The 14,554-nt window shown below is 56.0% G+C and overlaps 1 protein-coding gene across 2 annotated transcripts; it reads left to right on the top strand.

The window, feature by feature from the left end:
* Nucleotides 1–1,733: 1,733 nt before the first annotated feature.
* REN (renin) lies at nt 1,734–12,557 on the top strand. Of its 2 annotated transcripts, XM_047704972.1 has the most exons (10): nt 1,734–1,865; nt 5,569–5,719; nt 6,284–6,407; nt 6,977–7,095; nt 8,022–8,218; nt 9,858–9,866; nt 10,357–10,476; nt 10,899–11,043; nt 11,256–11,354; nt 12,210–12,557. In XM_047704972.1, the coding sequence occupies exons 1-10, from the start codon at nt 1,768–1,770 to the stop codon at nt 12,369–12,371; spliced, it is 1,224 nt and encodes a 407-aa protein (XP_047560928.1). In that variant the 5' UTR covers nt 1,734–1,767; the 3' UTR covers nt 12,372–12,557. The 2 variants fall into 2 exon arrangements, with proteins under 2 accessions (XP_047560928.1, XP_047560929.1); XM_047704973.1 differs by lacking the exon at nt 9,858–9,866.
* Nucleotides 12,558–14,554: the final 1,997 nt, after the last annotated feature.

Below are 14,554 nucleotides of genomic sequence, written 5' to 3'. Positions count from 1 at the left end.
GGTATTTATTCTTGTCACTTTCATAATCCCAGCATCTAAAAAGTATCTGACAAATAATAAATGTTCGGTGCATATTGCCTCATGGATGAAGAGCACAGGCCTATAGGAATGCTTCCTAAACACTCTTTCAATCTGACAAGAAAGGTCCCCGGCTCTGAGGGGTTTTAGACTTTTCCTCTGCCGTCAGAGCCTTCCCTCACCACCAATGACAGTGCCTGAAAATTCTCCAGTAAGAGTTTACACCAGGAAGCACCAGGTCCCCCCATCATTCGGTGAGGGTGTTAAAATCTCAGAGGACCAAACATTCATTAGCCAACACATTAGTAACAGAGATGAGCTCCTCTGGGTCTTTTTTTTTCTTTTAAGTAGGCTCCATGACCACGGCGGAGCTTGAACTCACCACCCTGAAATCAAGGGTCAGACACTCTACCAGCCGAGCCACACAGGTGTCCCATCTCCTCTAAGTCTTTACTGCTCCCAGCTGGTGCAGAGAGCAGCACCCTGGAGGCAAAGAACAGAACACTAGAGTGTCTGGCACCCTCAGGGCTATCTGGCACCTGCCTTGTGCTACAGATTTAAGGACTGGGACCCAGAGAGGGAAAGGGAGAGGCCTAATGTCACACAGCAAGTTCATGGTAGAGTCAAAGCCAGAACCCAGGTCCCCAGGTCACTCATTTGATAAATGCTAAGCCACCCTTTGGGCAAGAGGCAGACACATATCTGCACAGGTAACTCTGATAGGGGACAGCTGAAGTCCGCATTCTCCTGGAAGGGCTCGTATCACTCGGTGGAAGCCCACAGCAGAAGACAGTCAGTTCCAGGCTGAATCGGGGCCTGTTGCCTAGAACAGGTGGTGATATTTGAAATGCACATGGAGGCATGAGCAGGGAGAGGCCAGGAGAGGACATTGGAGGCTGAATAAATAGCACCCATCCTGGGATTCGGGGGCCAGGTGTCTGTCCTGAGGGCTGGCCTGGACTGTAAACTACAAGGAAAAGGGAAGGTGGTAGAGACAGGGCCCAGAAAAGGCTCTGGGTGAAGCTGGAAGGGAAGGAGGGGTTTGGAGACCAGCCTCCCACCTCTTCTTCTAAGAGCTGCCCTTCCCTCCCATTAACACTGGGTCCACTGAAGGGGGACACACACCCCTTCCCTCAGCTCCCTGCTTCCCAGGGGCCCCACAAGGCACTGCGGTGTACTTCCCCATGAACGGCTGCTGCTAACAGGGGCCCAGAGACCCTGGGTCTGGCTCTGTCCCGAACAAGCTGGGAAGAGCTGCCCATGTTCCAGAAGGAAACTGAGATGCAGCGTGGGAGAAGCCGGTCAGGGACACAGCTAGGGTTAATGCAGAGGATGGAGCTTGAAGGGTACGGAGGGGCGAGTCTGGCCGGGAGGTGGGAAACCTAGGCTGTGCACCTCTCTTGGCCCTGACTGTTTTCCTGAACACTGCTGTTTCTCATCAGCCTCTGCCCGGTCGGGGGCCGCAGGGCCAGGCTGAGATGGGGCCACTGGCGTCATGGGGCATGGCATTGCTTTCCCACAGCCCTGGTTCTTCCCCTGGTTCCCCAGCTCTGCGTCGAAACCTGGTCACCCTTCACCCCCCTAGTCCCCCGGGGGGGGTTATTACTGGCCGTCCTCTATCTGCCCCACGATCATAAATCAAGGCAGAGCCAAATCACAACCTCCCAAATGCGGAGCGCATAAAAGAAGGGCTCTGGGAGCCACAAGGCTTCAGGGGATCCCTGAGGGAGTCAGGCACTCAGGCCAAGCATGGACCGATGGAGCAGAATGCCTCGCTGGGGACTCCTGCTGGTGGTCTGGGGTGCCTGCACCTGGGGCCTCCCCGCAGACACAGGCGCCTTCGGAAGGTAACGGGCTGTGTGGGTGGGGGCCGGGGCTCCCAGCTTCCAGACAGGGGGTGTCCCCCAGTCCTCACGACCAGCTGGGCAGGGAGATGCGGTCCCATTCAGAGAGGTGACTCGCCGGTATCCTATGGCCAATAGGGGCACACGACTCAGTCCGGTAAGCCATGTCCTTTGATCTCTGCCCAAAGCTTTTGCTCCCTCATGAATCACCATGCGAGGCACTGTGGGGATGATTAAGACCTACCCCTTGCTCTCAAGGAGCTCACAGCCTAATTATGAAGAAGGGGGTGCTATGGGGAAGCCCACCAAGGAAGAATACAGTGGTTGAACATAAGCCTTCCAGAGTTTCGTTGTCTTGGGTTAAATCCTGCCCCAGCGGCTGACCTAACTAGTTCAGGAAGCCTGGCCAAGTTACTTAACTTCTCAAGGGCACAGTTTAACTGTTTAAAACCAGAGATAATAACAGCACGTACTTCACAGATCTGCTCTGAGGATTTTTTTTTTTTTAAAGATTTTATTTATTTGACAGAGAGAGATCACAAGCAGGCAGAGAGGCAGGCAGAGAGAGAGGAGGAAGCAGGCTCCCTGCTGAGCAGAGAGCCCGATGCGGGGCTCGATCCCAGGACCCTGAGATCATGACCTGAGCCGAAGGCAGCGGCTTAACCCACTGAGCCACCCAGGCGCCCCTGCTCTGAAGATTTAATGAGATAACGAACGTAGAGCTCTCAGGATGATACCAACAAGCCCCAGAAACCAGCTGGTGTTAGTCCTACAGGCGGGATTGTCACCGGTGTTAAAAGAAAGGCTTAAGACAGCCCAGAGGAGGGAGGAGGAGGACCGAACTAGCACCCGCACCCAGGGCCAGGCCCATGGGAACCGGGCCCATTAAGTTCACGAGGGTCATTAAGCCTGCAGAAGGGGGAGAAGCAGGACAATGAGGATCTTGAGGAGAAAGGGTTTCAGGGTAGGGGGGACCAGAAGATCTCAGGGTAAAAAGGCAGGGTGAGGGGGCGCCTGGGTGGCTCAGTGGGTTAAGCCGCTGCCTTCAGCTCAGGTCATGATCTCAGAGTCCTGGGATCGAGCCCCACATCGGGCTCTCTGCTCAGCAGGGAGCCTGCTTCCTCCTCTCTCTCTGCCTGCCTCTCTGCCTGCTTGTGCTCTCTCTGTCAAATAAATAAATTCTTAAAAAAAAAAAAAAAAGGCAGGGTGAGGTGCTTTGTTTTTTTAAGATCTCACTTTTAAGGAATCTCTACACCCCACATGGGGCTTGAACTCATAACTCTGAAACCAAGAGTCACATGTGCTACAGACACCCCCAGGCCCCTAAGAGGGTAGGTTTCAACAGTGGTCATAGTTACTAAGCCTGTAAAATGCCTAGGATTTCACAAAATCTTTCTGCGTATCTCAAATCCTCTTGCCGACAACCCAACAGTTCCATTTTCAGGTGAGGACACCGACGCTCAGGGAGATCATGTGTGAGAGGCTGAGGCTCAACATCAACGGGGTCTTTTGTTTCCAAAGCCTCTTCCCTTGCTCTGAGACTCCCAGAGGCTAACTGCTAGGGCAGGGGTGTGGGGTGAGACTATGGCTGGGTGCAGCCCCTGCACCCAGGGTAAAGGCAGAACAAGATAAAAAACATTCTCCCTTGTTCTCTTTATTTTTTTTAAAGATTCTATTTATTTGAGAGAGAGAATGAGATCGAGAGAGCATGGGGGAGGGGGAGGGTCAGTGGGAGACGCAGATTCTCAGCTGAGTAGGGAGCCCGATGCAGGGCTCGATCCCAGGACTCTAGAATTATGACCTAAGCCGGAGGCAGTCGCTTAACCAACTGAGCCACATGGGCGCCCAACTCCTCCTTGTTCTCTTTAAAAAAGAGAAGAAGGGTTTGGGCCAGGAATGGAGAAAGAGGCTTTTGAAACACACAATGTTTCCCCCTGCTGTGTGTGCAGCATCATACAAGGCACTCTGAGGCACTCCAGGAGATCTGAACACAGGACCCGGTTCTCGGGGCGTTCTGCCAGCTCTCTCACACACACTTTCCATTTATTGAGCAGTGGGCAGCATGTTTGATCTGCACTGTGATCTCATAGGGGAGGTCATGGGGACGCACAAAAAGGCCCAGAGAGGTTAGGTAGGTTGATTCGAATCACACAGTAATAAGGGATTTAAGTGTGAACCCACAACTGCTGCATCCTCACCACCAGACACCACCATGTGCACGAGCCCGAGGCTGTGCTTGCAGTGCTGGCTGTGAGCGCCCGAGGGAAAATGAAGCTGGAGCCCAAGCAGAGGTGGGGTGTGGGGGAAGGGACTTTCCAAAAGGAGAGTGGTAAGAGTAAAGGTCCAGAGCAGAGGCTGTTCAGGGTAAGTGATAGAAAATGCACCCTCTCTAGGATGGGATTTCTCTGCCGCTCCATTTTCCCGTCTGTGAAGTGGGAATAATCATCCACCCCAAGGGATGGCGGAGAATAAGATCGTCATTGTGAAACTTTTCTGTGAACAGTAAACGGTGACATGACTGTGATAAGTCATGTCCCTTAAGATAGGACACTGGCTGGCAGGAAAGCTGCACTGGGGTCCGTGGGCATGATGGGGGTCTGGCAACACCGGGTAGGAGCAGGAAAGGGCTGTATAAATAGACGAGCAGCTAGAAAAGACAGGTTCCCCATAAATTGGGCTGCATTCCCGGGACGCCCTGGCCAACAGCTAGAGACACACACACACACACCCCCTCAGGCTTCCACAAAGAGCCATCACGTGGAAGCCCTGGGATTGCCCTCTAGGGAACATGACTAGACACACACTGCTTCAAATCCCCGCTACATCCTTTCTGAGTTCCCCCACCCCTGGGAGCCTCTGCTTCCTGGTCATAGAATGAGGACGACGACGATGGCCTCATGAGGGCTACGTGGGGGCGAAGGGTAGTGTCTGGTGCTCACCAAGTGGCAGCTCGGTATGCTTTACCCCCCATCCCCAGTGTCTTTAATTCCACCTCCCAAAGGCGAGGGGCAGGCGACAGGGAAAGAAGCTGAAGGACTGGGACTGGGACTCAAGAAGGCATCTCTTTCCAAGGACAGAGGGCGCAGGCACTCTGGAGATGCTGGCTGCTTTCCCCTCCCCACCTGATCAGTCCTCCTGCTCCAGCCCACAGCCCTGGCTGGGAGTCTCACCCCGCATGGCATCCCAGAGCCCCTGCAGGCTGCAGCGGGTGCCTGCCGCCACCTACAGGCCTCCCGCGGCACTGCATCCTCCTGTCCAGCCTTGAGGGGAGCACGCCAGTCGTCATCTTTAGAGGGCATGTCATTGTTAGGTTTCCTCCTCTTCCTCCTCCCGCTCCTTGCCTGCTGGAGCTCCCTGAAGACAGCGATGATCTTTATCTTTCTATCTCTAGTATCCAGTGCAGTGCGGACACAGAGTAAGTGTTCAGCTTGTAATTATGGAATGAAAGAAAGAATGAACAGATGCCTTTGTCGTGATAGGGATCAAAATTCGACAGCAGAAGGAAGTGCACGGAGGATTATTTAATTCCAGTGCAGTTGACTCGAGGAGGCTTGCAAATTCTCTTCGAGAGGCCCTAGAGCACAGGAGCCATGCTTCAGAGTCCGGCTTGGTTAGGGAGAATTGTACTAGAAGCTTCGGGGACCCCACCATTATCATGGGGGAGTACAGAGCTCTTCTGGTTTTTCCCTCCTTCCCCCTGGACCAGGATCTTCCTAAAGAAAATGCCCTCCATCCGGGAAAGCCTGAAGGAGCGAGGCGTGGATGTGGCCAGGCTTGGTGCTGACTGGAGCCTTTTTACCAAGAGACTCTCCTTCGGCAACGGCACCTCCCCCGTGGTCCTCACCAACTATCTGGACGTGAGTGCCCGGCTGGGGCCTTGTTCCTCCGTCTCTTTTCTCTCTCGGACCCAAGGCTTTCTGTGCTCTTTCCACGCTGTCTCTGATGGAGCTGTTGAACCACACTGGGCAGCCTATAAAATTCCCATTTCAGAGCTGGGAAGGCTGAGGCACAGAGGGCCGAAAGGAGCCCAGAAGCAGAGTTAGGTTGGGAACGCAGGAATCCAGGCTCTGGGCCTCGAGCCCAGGTGTCCCTGGTGGGTAGGACGGGTATGTGACCTCAGGGGCAGGTCTCTGTGACAGGCTCTGTGCATCATGACTACTGATTGCATTAGTATCCCCCCCAGATGTGGGACACCTTCCTGCTTCATTTTCAATATTTTTATTTTGCTCTATGTCTCACTTCCTGGGAAGTCCTAAGATGGTACTCAGCCTTACACCGAGGCCCTGCCAGAACGTGGAAACCTAGAGAGGCTGTGTGAGCTACCTCATCTCACCTCACGTGCCAGAAGGGGTATTAGGCAAAAGCCCAAGGCTCCCGAGCCTCCCCATACCCCAGCTGCCTCTTCCCTTTCACCCCCACAGACCCAGTACTATGGGGAGATTGGCATTGGCACCCCACCCCAGACCTTCAAAGTCATCTTTGACACGGGCTCGGCCAACCTCTGGGTGCCCTCCACCAAGTGCAGCCCTCTCTACACGGCCTGTGGTGAGCTCCCTGCCTCCCCCCGCCACCCGTCTCTGCAAGACCTGAGGTTCCTCTACCGAGCCCTCCCCATGCCCGGCCAGTCCCGCCTCACACCCTCTGCTGCCATCAGATCCATTTCCTCTCTGTCCCTGCTCTCACTGCCCCCGAGAGATGAAAATGCCCCCCCATTTTCCCAATATGACCACCAAGGTAAAATGGCAAGCCTGAAGAGTCCCCAGCCTGCCCACAAGGCCATTTCTCCCCTTTCCTGAGACTGGAAGAGGACTGACTTCTCCTTAGTCAACAACCTCTTAGTTAATGCTCACTGGGACCAGAATCTTTTCCGCACCCCTGCATTAGAAATGCTTCATTAGAGACAAAATTCTCACAGATCTGGGCACCTGACAGGGGCCCAAGAAACCACATAGTCCTTGATTGACGAAACACATTTTCAAGCCTCCAACCACAGGGCCACCCCACCCCTGTACCTAAGTCCTCAACCACAGGGACCATACACCCAGGGCACCTGCCTCCCCGCCCCCCTGGCCAGGGCTCCATCGGACAGCCCTGAGTCTACGTCTCCCTGACAGAGATTCACAGCCTCTATGACTCCTCGGAATCCTCCAGCTACATGGAGAACGGGACGGCATTCACCATCCACTACGGATCCGGGAAAGTCAAAGGCTTCTTGAGTCAAGACATGGTGACTGTAAGTGGGAGTGCCCCAGGTCACTTGACACCTGCCCTTTTTGGTCCCCAGCCATCTCCTACTGCCTGAGGGCCCATACGTGGGGAGGGTACAGTTCAATCTACCTTGGAGCCTGGGGAGGGGAGGAACCCTGACCCCCACCTGCCAGGGGCCAGAGAGGCAAAGCAGCAGCGTCTGGGACCCAGCAAACCTGAGTTCCTGGTTGCATGTGGGGACATTTATGGAGCCTTTGATCTCGAGCTCACCCAGCTCCGACTGCGCTCTTCTTAACCAGACACCAGACTGAAATCAGGGTCTGAGTCAGGGTCAGTGGTACTGGTGAGGTTAGGGTCAGAGTTTGTTTTAGGGTGAAGCATAGGTGTTAAGTTCACAGCCGAGGTTAAAGTTTGGGCTATGGTCAGGGCTTGGTTTTCTTTTTCATTTGGTTTGCATCTGACCCTCTCCATTCTGGGGTTTCTCCAGCTCCTGCTGTCAGTTATGGGAGCGGTACATGTGGAATGTGAGAGCTAATCAGTAGGAGCCCTTACCCTCCCCTTGTCTGTGAAACCAGGAGAGGAAGCCTGGCTGGGCTGAAGGAATCCTTACCCACAGTGGGGGTGGGGAACTGAGGCCCAGCTCTGCCAGTGTGGAAGCTGGGCCCCTGGCAAAGGGGTGTGGAAGCTCCTGGTGCCTTTTTCCATTACTTTCTGGCAGAACCGTCTTCTCAGCCTCTGTCCCTCCTAGCCCTGGGGCAAGCCTGGTTCTCTTTGGACCCCCACAGCCTGCACAAGTATTAGAAGAGAGGATATGGGGGGGGCCAGTGTGGGGGTGATTGATGAAATGGTCTCATGCCAAATTTCTTCACCCTAGGGCATGTGGGCCATAGACTAGACCCTGGGCAGGAACAGGACAGTAGGCTTGGTCTCCTCTGGTCCTTTCTCCCACAGGTGGGCGGCATCACAGTGACACAGACGTTTGGAGAGGTCACAGAGCTGCCCCTGATCCCCTTCATGCTGGCTAAGTTTGATGGGGTTCTGGGCATGGGCTTCCCAGCGCAGGCTGTTGGCGGGGTCACCCCTGTCTTTGACCACATCCTCTCCCAGGGGGTGCTAAAGGAAGAGGTCTTCTCTGTCTACTACAGCAGGTGAGCCTGGGGCTCCAGGGGCCGCGGCAGGTCGGGGGGGAGGGAGGGAGGGAGGCAGGAGAGCAGGAAGAGAGTCGGGACTGGAATTTTGACGTGTTCATGACTAAGAGGCATTCAGTTCATATACAGAACTCCACTATCCAGGTTGGAAGCCGCCACTTAAATTAATTAAAATTTTTAAAAAGTTCCTGAGTCACACGGCCCCATTTTAAGTGTTCAGCCGCAGTTACTAGTGGCTACATACTGGGTAGTAGAGATAGAGAACATTTCCATCATTATAGAAAGTTCTTATTAGCATTGCTCTAGAACAAGAGGAAAATACAAACTGGGGGAGATGGAAAGTAAAGCATTACTGTAAGGGGCCCACGACCCCACTCACACAGAAAGAGGACTTCATTCATTAATTCTTTCATTTATTTGCCCCTTCATTGATTCAACAAATATTGGGTGTTCATGTGCCAAACGCCATGAGAAGTCCTGGGGTGCAGCCATGAACACATTATACAGGACAGAGTCCCTGCCCTCACAGAGTTTACGGTCTGGAAGGAAGACAAGAAACACCATGACATAATGTGCAGCAACAGGGAGCGAGGGGCTGAAACCCATAGGTGCCTTTTTACTCTGGGCTGAGCTTATGTGGAGTTCAGCCAGCCTCGGGGAAGCCGTTGCCAGCTGTTGGGTTGGTTGCTGGGTCTGGAAAGACAGTAAGAGCTGGACACGAGGAGTCCTAAGGGGAGGAACACAAGGCGAGTGGAGGGGAGGCTCGGGGGCCAGAGAAATCACACAGATAAAAGGAAACGCAAAGGCCACCAATGGGCCCTGTAGCCAGGGGCAGTCACAGGCAGAGCTGTCTCGGAGATGGGGTGTGGCCAGACGGCCAGCCGTTGGGAGGTAGATGTGGGTGTCAGGAGGCGAGGGCAGATGAAGAATGCCCTGAGAGATTCGACAGGGAAGGAAATGTCAGGAAGGGGGTACAGGTGGAGAAGCGAGAGAGGGGTGGGTGTTTGGAAATGCTGGGGGAGGCCGGAGCCTGCTTGCAGGTGGAGGAAGAAGCCAATGGAAAGAGAGAGATGGAAACTCTGGAAGAAGGAGAGGAACATGGAGGGCGCGGGAGCCTGGAGGTCACGGGAGCCTGGAGGCCACGGGAGGGAGGAGAATCCAGCAGGCAGGAAGAAGAAGAGCCTTGTGGAGAAGAGGGCCGGCTTCTTCCTTGACCCTGGGACAGGGAGGAGGGAACCTCGGAAAGATCTTGAAGTGTTGGGAGTGGGGCAGAGGTGGCTGGTGTTTGCACATGCGCATTGTACAAGGGCAGTGAGGTACACGTGCCCACAGAGCATGTGCCAAACCTCCCAGGTGCCCGTTGGAAAACCCCCAACCCACACATGCACATAGGAAACCAGCCTCCTGGGGTAGGCCCTGAGCTGTGGGAGGTGCTGTGCAGCAGGGAGGAGAGGAAGGCAAGGGGGTTAGCTGTGGACGGGGCACCGGGAGCCTGTCTCCACTCACCCCACTCCCCGCTGCTGTGTGACTTCACCTAAAGGGTAAAAAGCGGGCATGGTACCCACCCTGCCCAGCAGAAAGACTGGTGAGGCTCAGCTGAAACCTAGCCCTCCTCTCTGCTGTGTCTTTTTCTCTGCAGAAACTTCAAGTAAGGAGCTGAGCCCCACCCCCGACCCCTGGCCCTGACCCTGACCCTCCTGAACACACCAGAGTCCGATTCACAGCGGCCACCCAGCCCAACTCACCTGTGCAGGCCCCAGCTCTGCCGGATGCCGACGTTGTCCACCCCTCCTTCCAGTTCACCTCCTGCCCCTTACCCGCTCTGACCCCACAGGTCCCCGAGAGCTCCCCAACCCACACACCTGCTCAGCCTGCAGCTCCCCAAACCCAAGTGAGGGTGCAGCCAACTGTCACCTTACCTTCTGCTCACGGTCCTTGTGCCGGATCCTTCTCTGGGGGGATGCTTGAGCGGGTGCAAGGAAGGTGGAGAAGTGGTGTTCCTGCAGCTTCCCGGCCATGCCACCCTTCCCACCGTCCTCTGTCCTGCCCTCTCCCTCCCACCCCCACCCCTGTCTCCTTGCCCAACTGCCCTGGTTGCTGGGGTGCCGGGTCTCCAGGAGCTCTGATCTTTCCTCTAGGGATTCCCACTTGCTCGGAGGAGAGCTTGTCTTGGGAGGCAGCGACCCCCAGTATTACCAAGGGAATTTCCACTACGTGAGCGTCAGCCAGACTGGCTCCTGGCAGATCAAGATGAAAGGGTCAGGAACCCTCCACCCTCCTGCTCTCCAGAACTGCTGCTGCTGTTGCTGCGGGGGGTAGGGGTGGGGGTGGGAAGGGGCAGCCTTACCATCTTGTCCTCTGTCCTAAAATGCAGTACCTTCTTAAGGCACAGCCTACATTTGCTCTCTGGGCGCTCTGCCCAGGGCTGGGGAACACGGAGTTATGATGAGCAGAGGGGAGGGGGTCCACTGAGAGGAGACGGCGGGTCACCAGGCGGTATGCTGGGAACGGGGACGGCAACTTTCCTCCTCCAGTGCATGCCTTCCCATCCTCCAGTGCATCCCGGGACCACCAGCATGGGCCCCCGCCCCTGCCACTGGCCTCACTCAGAGAAACTATGCAGCCTGGCAGGGTCCCATCAGCCTGCTGTCTGTCTGACACTCCAAATGGCCTCCCCCAGGGTGTCTGTGAGGTCGGCCACCGTGGTCTGCGAGGAGGGTTGCATGGTGGTGGTCGATACTGGTGCGTCGTACATCTCGGGTCCCACAAGCTCCCTGAGGCTGCTCATGGACACCCTGGGAGCCAAGGAACTGAGCACAAATGAAGTAAGTTGGGGGAGTGAGGGCACCAGAGGCTGCTGGGAGCACAACCTGGACCCCAGAATTACCCCAGAAGCAGTAGGTTCCAAGTGGGGCCACTCTGGGGCTTCCCCTCCTCTCCTCTCACTCCTCCAGCAGAGGGGCCCAACCACAGGCACGGGGCTGTGTCTGCTGGGGGACTTCCCACACTCAGCGGGTTCCTTTTACCTTCCCCTCAGTATGTCGTGAACTGCAACCAGGTGCCGACCCTCCCCGACATTTCCTTCCACCTTGGAGGAAGAGCCTATACCCTCACCAGCTCGGACTATGTGTTACAGGTGAGGATCCAAGCCGTCCCTCAGCGACAGGGATGACGGGGGCGCAGGGGCCTCTAAAAGGGACCAGGTCTTATGCCTCATCAGTGGTTCTCAAACTCAGCTACAAGTTAGAGTCACCTGGAAGCTTTACAAATCCCACTAACAAGGGGCGCATGGGTGGTGCAGTCCGTTAAGTGTCCGACTCTTGGTTTCAGCTTGGGCTCGTGATCTCAGGGTCATGACCTCGGGCTCATGATCTTGGGGTTTCGAGATCGAGCCCTGCCTTGGGCTCTGCACTGAGCATGGAGTCTGCTTGAGATTCCCTCTCCCTCTGCCCCTCGGGCCGGTGCTCTCTGTCTCACAAATAAAGAAGCAAACAAATCTTTGAAAAATCCCAGTAACGAACCACAGCCCATATCTATTAAATTAGAAGCTCTGGTGCTGAAGCCTGGGCATCAGTGTTTTTTCAAATTTTCCCCAGGTGATTCCAATGTACAGCCAAGTTTGGGAATCACTGTGCTCATCCCCTTGTCTCCACCTTCTCGGCAGCTGCCCCCAGTAATGCTATGTGACTATACTTTTAACCCCTTTTATGCCCAATGGACTTAGGGCAGCTAAATAACTTGCGTAGGATCAGAAGTTCTGCCAGAATGTAAGCTCTTGGAGATGCATTGTGCCTGACGAAGTGTTTGCCCGGTGTCCAGCTCAGTACCCACATCCAGGAGGATGCATGTTGGGTCGAAAGGTCAAGAGAGGCCGGAGTCGATGGGAGAGGAAGGGGTGAATGTTGCTGAGGACAGCTGCTGGGGTCAGGCGAGGGGAAAGGAGAAAGGTCGTGTGCCAGGCAGTGGCAGAAACCCTCTCGCTTCCTGCCAGGATTCCTATGGTAATGATGACTTGTGCACCCTGGCCCTCCATGGTCTGGATGTCCCACCGCCCACCGGGCCTGTCTGGGTCCTGGGCGCCAGCTTCATCCGCAAGTTCTACACAGAGTTTGACCGGCATAACAATCGCATCGGCTTTGCCCTGGCCCGCTGAGAGGCGCTCTGCTGCCCAAGTGGGCCCTTCCTTCAGCCCTAGCCCGGAGCTAGAGCACTCTGGGATGTTCCCCCGCCGGAGCCCTCACGCAGGGGCATGGGGTGTGGAGCTCCTCCCGGATGCTTGCTCTGCCCCCAGCATCAGCGCTTCCCTGCTTCGAGAACAAACAATAAAGACTTCATGTTCACAGCCCTGTTGCACCTGGGTTCACTGGGGTCTGAGATGAGAGACGCAGCCAGGGATCATGTGCAGACAGGAATGTGACATAGAATGACAAACTATCCACTCACCCGCACGCACAGGTTCCTGCGTGCAGGGGTGATGCCATTCATCCTCGCTCAGGTGGGGCTGCTGACACACACAGCCAGCTCCGTGCTCCCCCGCAGCACCTGCAGGACCAGGGCTAATGCTGTGACCTGAGACTGTGGGTCAGAAAGGTGCTCCCAGCTGGTAGAAGCCAGCCTCAAACTCAGGCTCTGCTGGGCCCCTCGTGCATGACACATCCCTTACCCCCCAGCCCATGTCGCCATTGACACATGCAGTCTAAGACACCATCGCCTGGCAATGTGGAACACCAGAGATCTGATACTCCCTTTGTACATGTGGGGAAACTGAGGCTCAGAGAACGGAAGGCATGGGACCAAGACGGCTCGTCAAAACATGTCAAGATTAGAAGCCAGCCCATATGACTCAGGTGCCGGGGGCCCCTTAACCCATGCAGGTGTACCTTCACAGATACAGAGTTGCACGCGCCCTGGAGAGGGGCCCACGTGCACAAGCCCACAACCACATACACAGCTGTCCCCCCCTCACAGACATGGAACGCGACAGGTTGAGGTCCTCTCCCACTCTTACTCCTCGGGCGACCAGCATGGCGTGTGTATGTTGGGGAATGAGAAGCAGCACCGACCTAAAGTCGTGGATACTGGCCCCCTTCGCGGTAGCTGTTCACCCCTCTTTTGACCAAAAAGGGTGAAGCACAGGGTGGCCCAACCAGGCCCCTGGCAAACCTCATAGCTCCAGAATTGCAACCCCTTGGGACTGTGTGGGACCCTGGGGCTCCTCTAGAGCAGATGCCCAAAGGCAGGAGCTGTCGGCAGGGTCCCCTCCCCAAGCCAAGAGCGTGAGTCTGTGTTCAGGATCCTGGATCCTAGCCTGGGACCCCCTGCCCCATTCTCTAAGTTCTCTTGCCAGCCTGCCTTTATTTCCTCATTGCAAAAAGGCAGAGCTGGAGTCAGTGTCCTTTCCAGCTCTATGTCCTGAGGCTCCACGACCTTGAAATAGGCAGGCTTCCCCGTCTCCTGAGCTGTCCAATACGATAGCATCATAGGGTGATTTATATTAAAATTAAGTCGAATGTCACACTAGCCGTATTTCAAGTGCTGGGCAGTCACATGTAGCTAGCTAGTGGCCACTGTGCTGGACAGCACGGATATAGAACGTTTCCACTATCGCAGAAGTTCCGCTGGGCAGAGCTGGATTCTGGACAGCAATAATGATAGGGGCCTTGTGGTTGAGATGTTCCTGAAGAGGGCAAAGGAACAACTTGGAGAAACAGAAGAAGGCCCCTTCTCTGTAGGCACTTTTCTGGATGGGGCTGCGAGAGCTCTCCCACCCGGGCTGAAGACAAGCGATCTTAGTTCCCATTCGTACACCCATCCTCCACATGCATCACCCAATGTCACCTCTCCACCTAATACATGCGTTGGGCGGGGGGTGGGGGGTAGGTTAGGATTTGTCTGGGGAGCTCCCTGCAGAGAAGGGAGAAGGGCCTCTGAGATGAAGCGGGGGACTCCTTTTCCAGCAGGGACCTGCGGCACAGGTGGGCGAGTCCAAGCCGACCTCTTGGTGGCAGCCAGATCTCCATCCACTAGGCTGGAACCCGGGCGCAGGAAGAGGCCTCCTCCGGCCCTGCCCCAGGCCGCCCAGGGAGAGCGGCCCACGCCGATGCAAGGGGAAGGAGGCTGGCCATCGCGCGGGCTCAGAGGCCGGGGAGAGATCCCCGCGCTGCTGGGCCTGGGACCCGGGTGGGGGCGGGGCGGGGCGGGGCTATACCATGCCCCGCCCCCGGCGTCACGGCCTCCCCGAGGGCGTCACCCCCGCCCCGCGCTCCAGGTAGCCGCGACCGCCGAGCCCGAGGCGGCCCGCGGGCCGGGGCGGGGGCGGGGCGGGGGCGTTCCCGG

The sequence above is a fragment of the Lutra lutra genome, chromosome 15 (genome assembly GCF_902655055.1).
Source record: "Lutra lutra chromosome 15, mLutLut1.2, whole genome shotgun sequence".
Classification (NCBI taxonomy): domain Eukaryota; kingdom Metazoa; phylum Chordata; class Mammalia; order Carnivora; family Mustelidae; genus Lutra; species Lutra lutra.
The sequence above is the reverse complement of the archived record's forward strand: the minus strand, read 5'-3'. Positions and strand labels throughout refer to the sequence as shown.

Coding starts and splice junctions, on each gene's coding strand:
- REN (XM_047704972.1), top strand. CDS start 1,768: ATGGACCGATGGAGCAGAATGCCTCGCTGGGGACTCCTGCTGGTGGTC. Junction 1,866..5,568: donor GACACAGGCGCCTTCGGAAG/GTAACGGGCTGT, acceptor CCCCTGGACCAG/GATCTTCCTAAAGAAAATGC. Junction 11,044..11,255: donor AGGAACTGAGCACAAATGAA/GTAAGTTGGGGG, acceptor CCTTCCCCTCAG/TATGTCGTGAACTGCAACCA.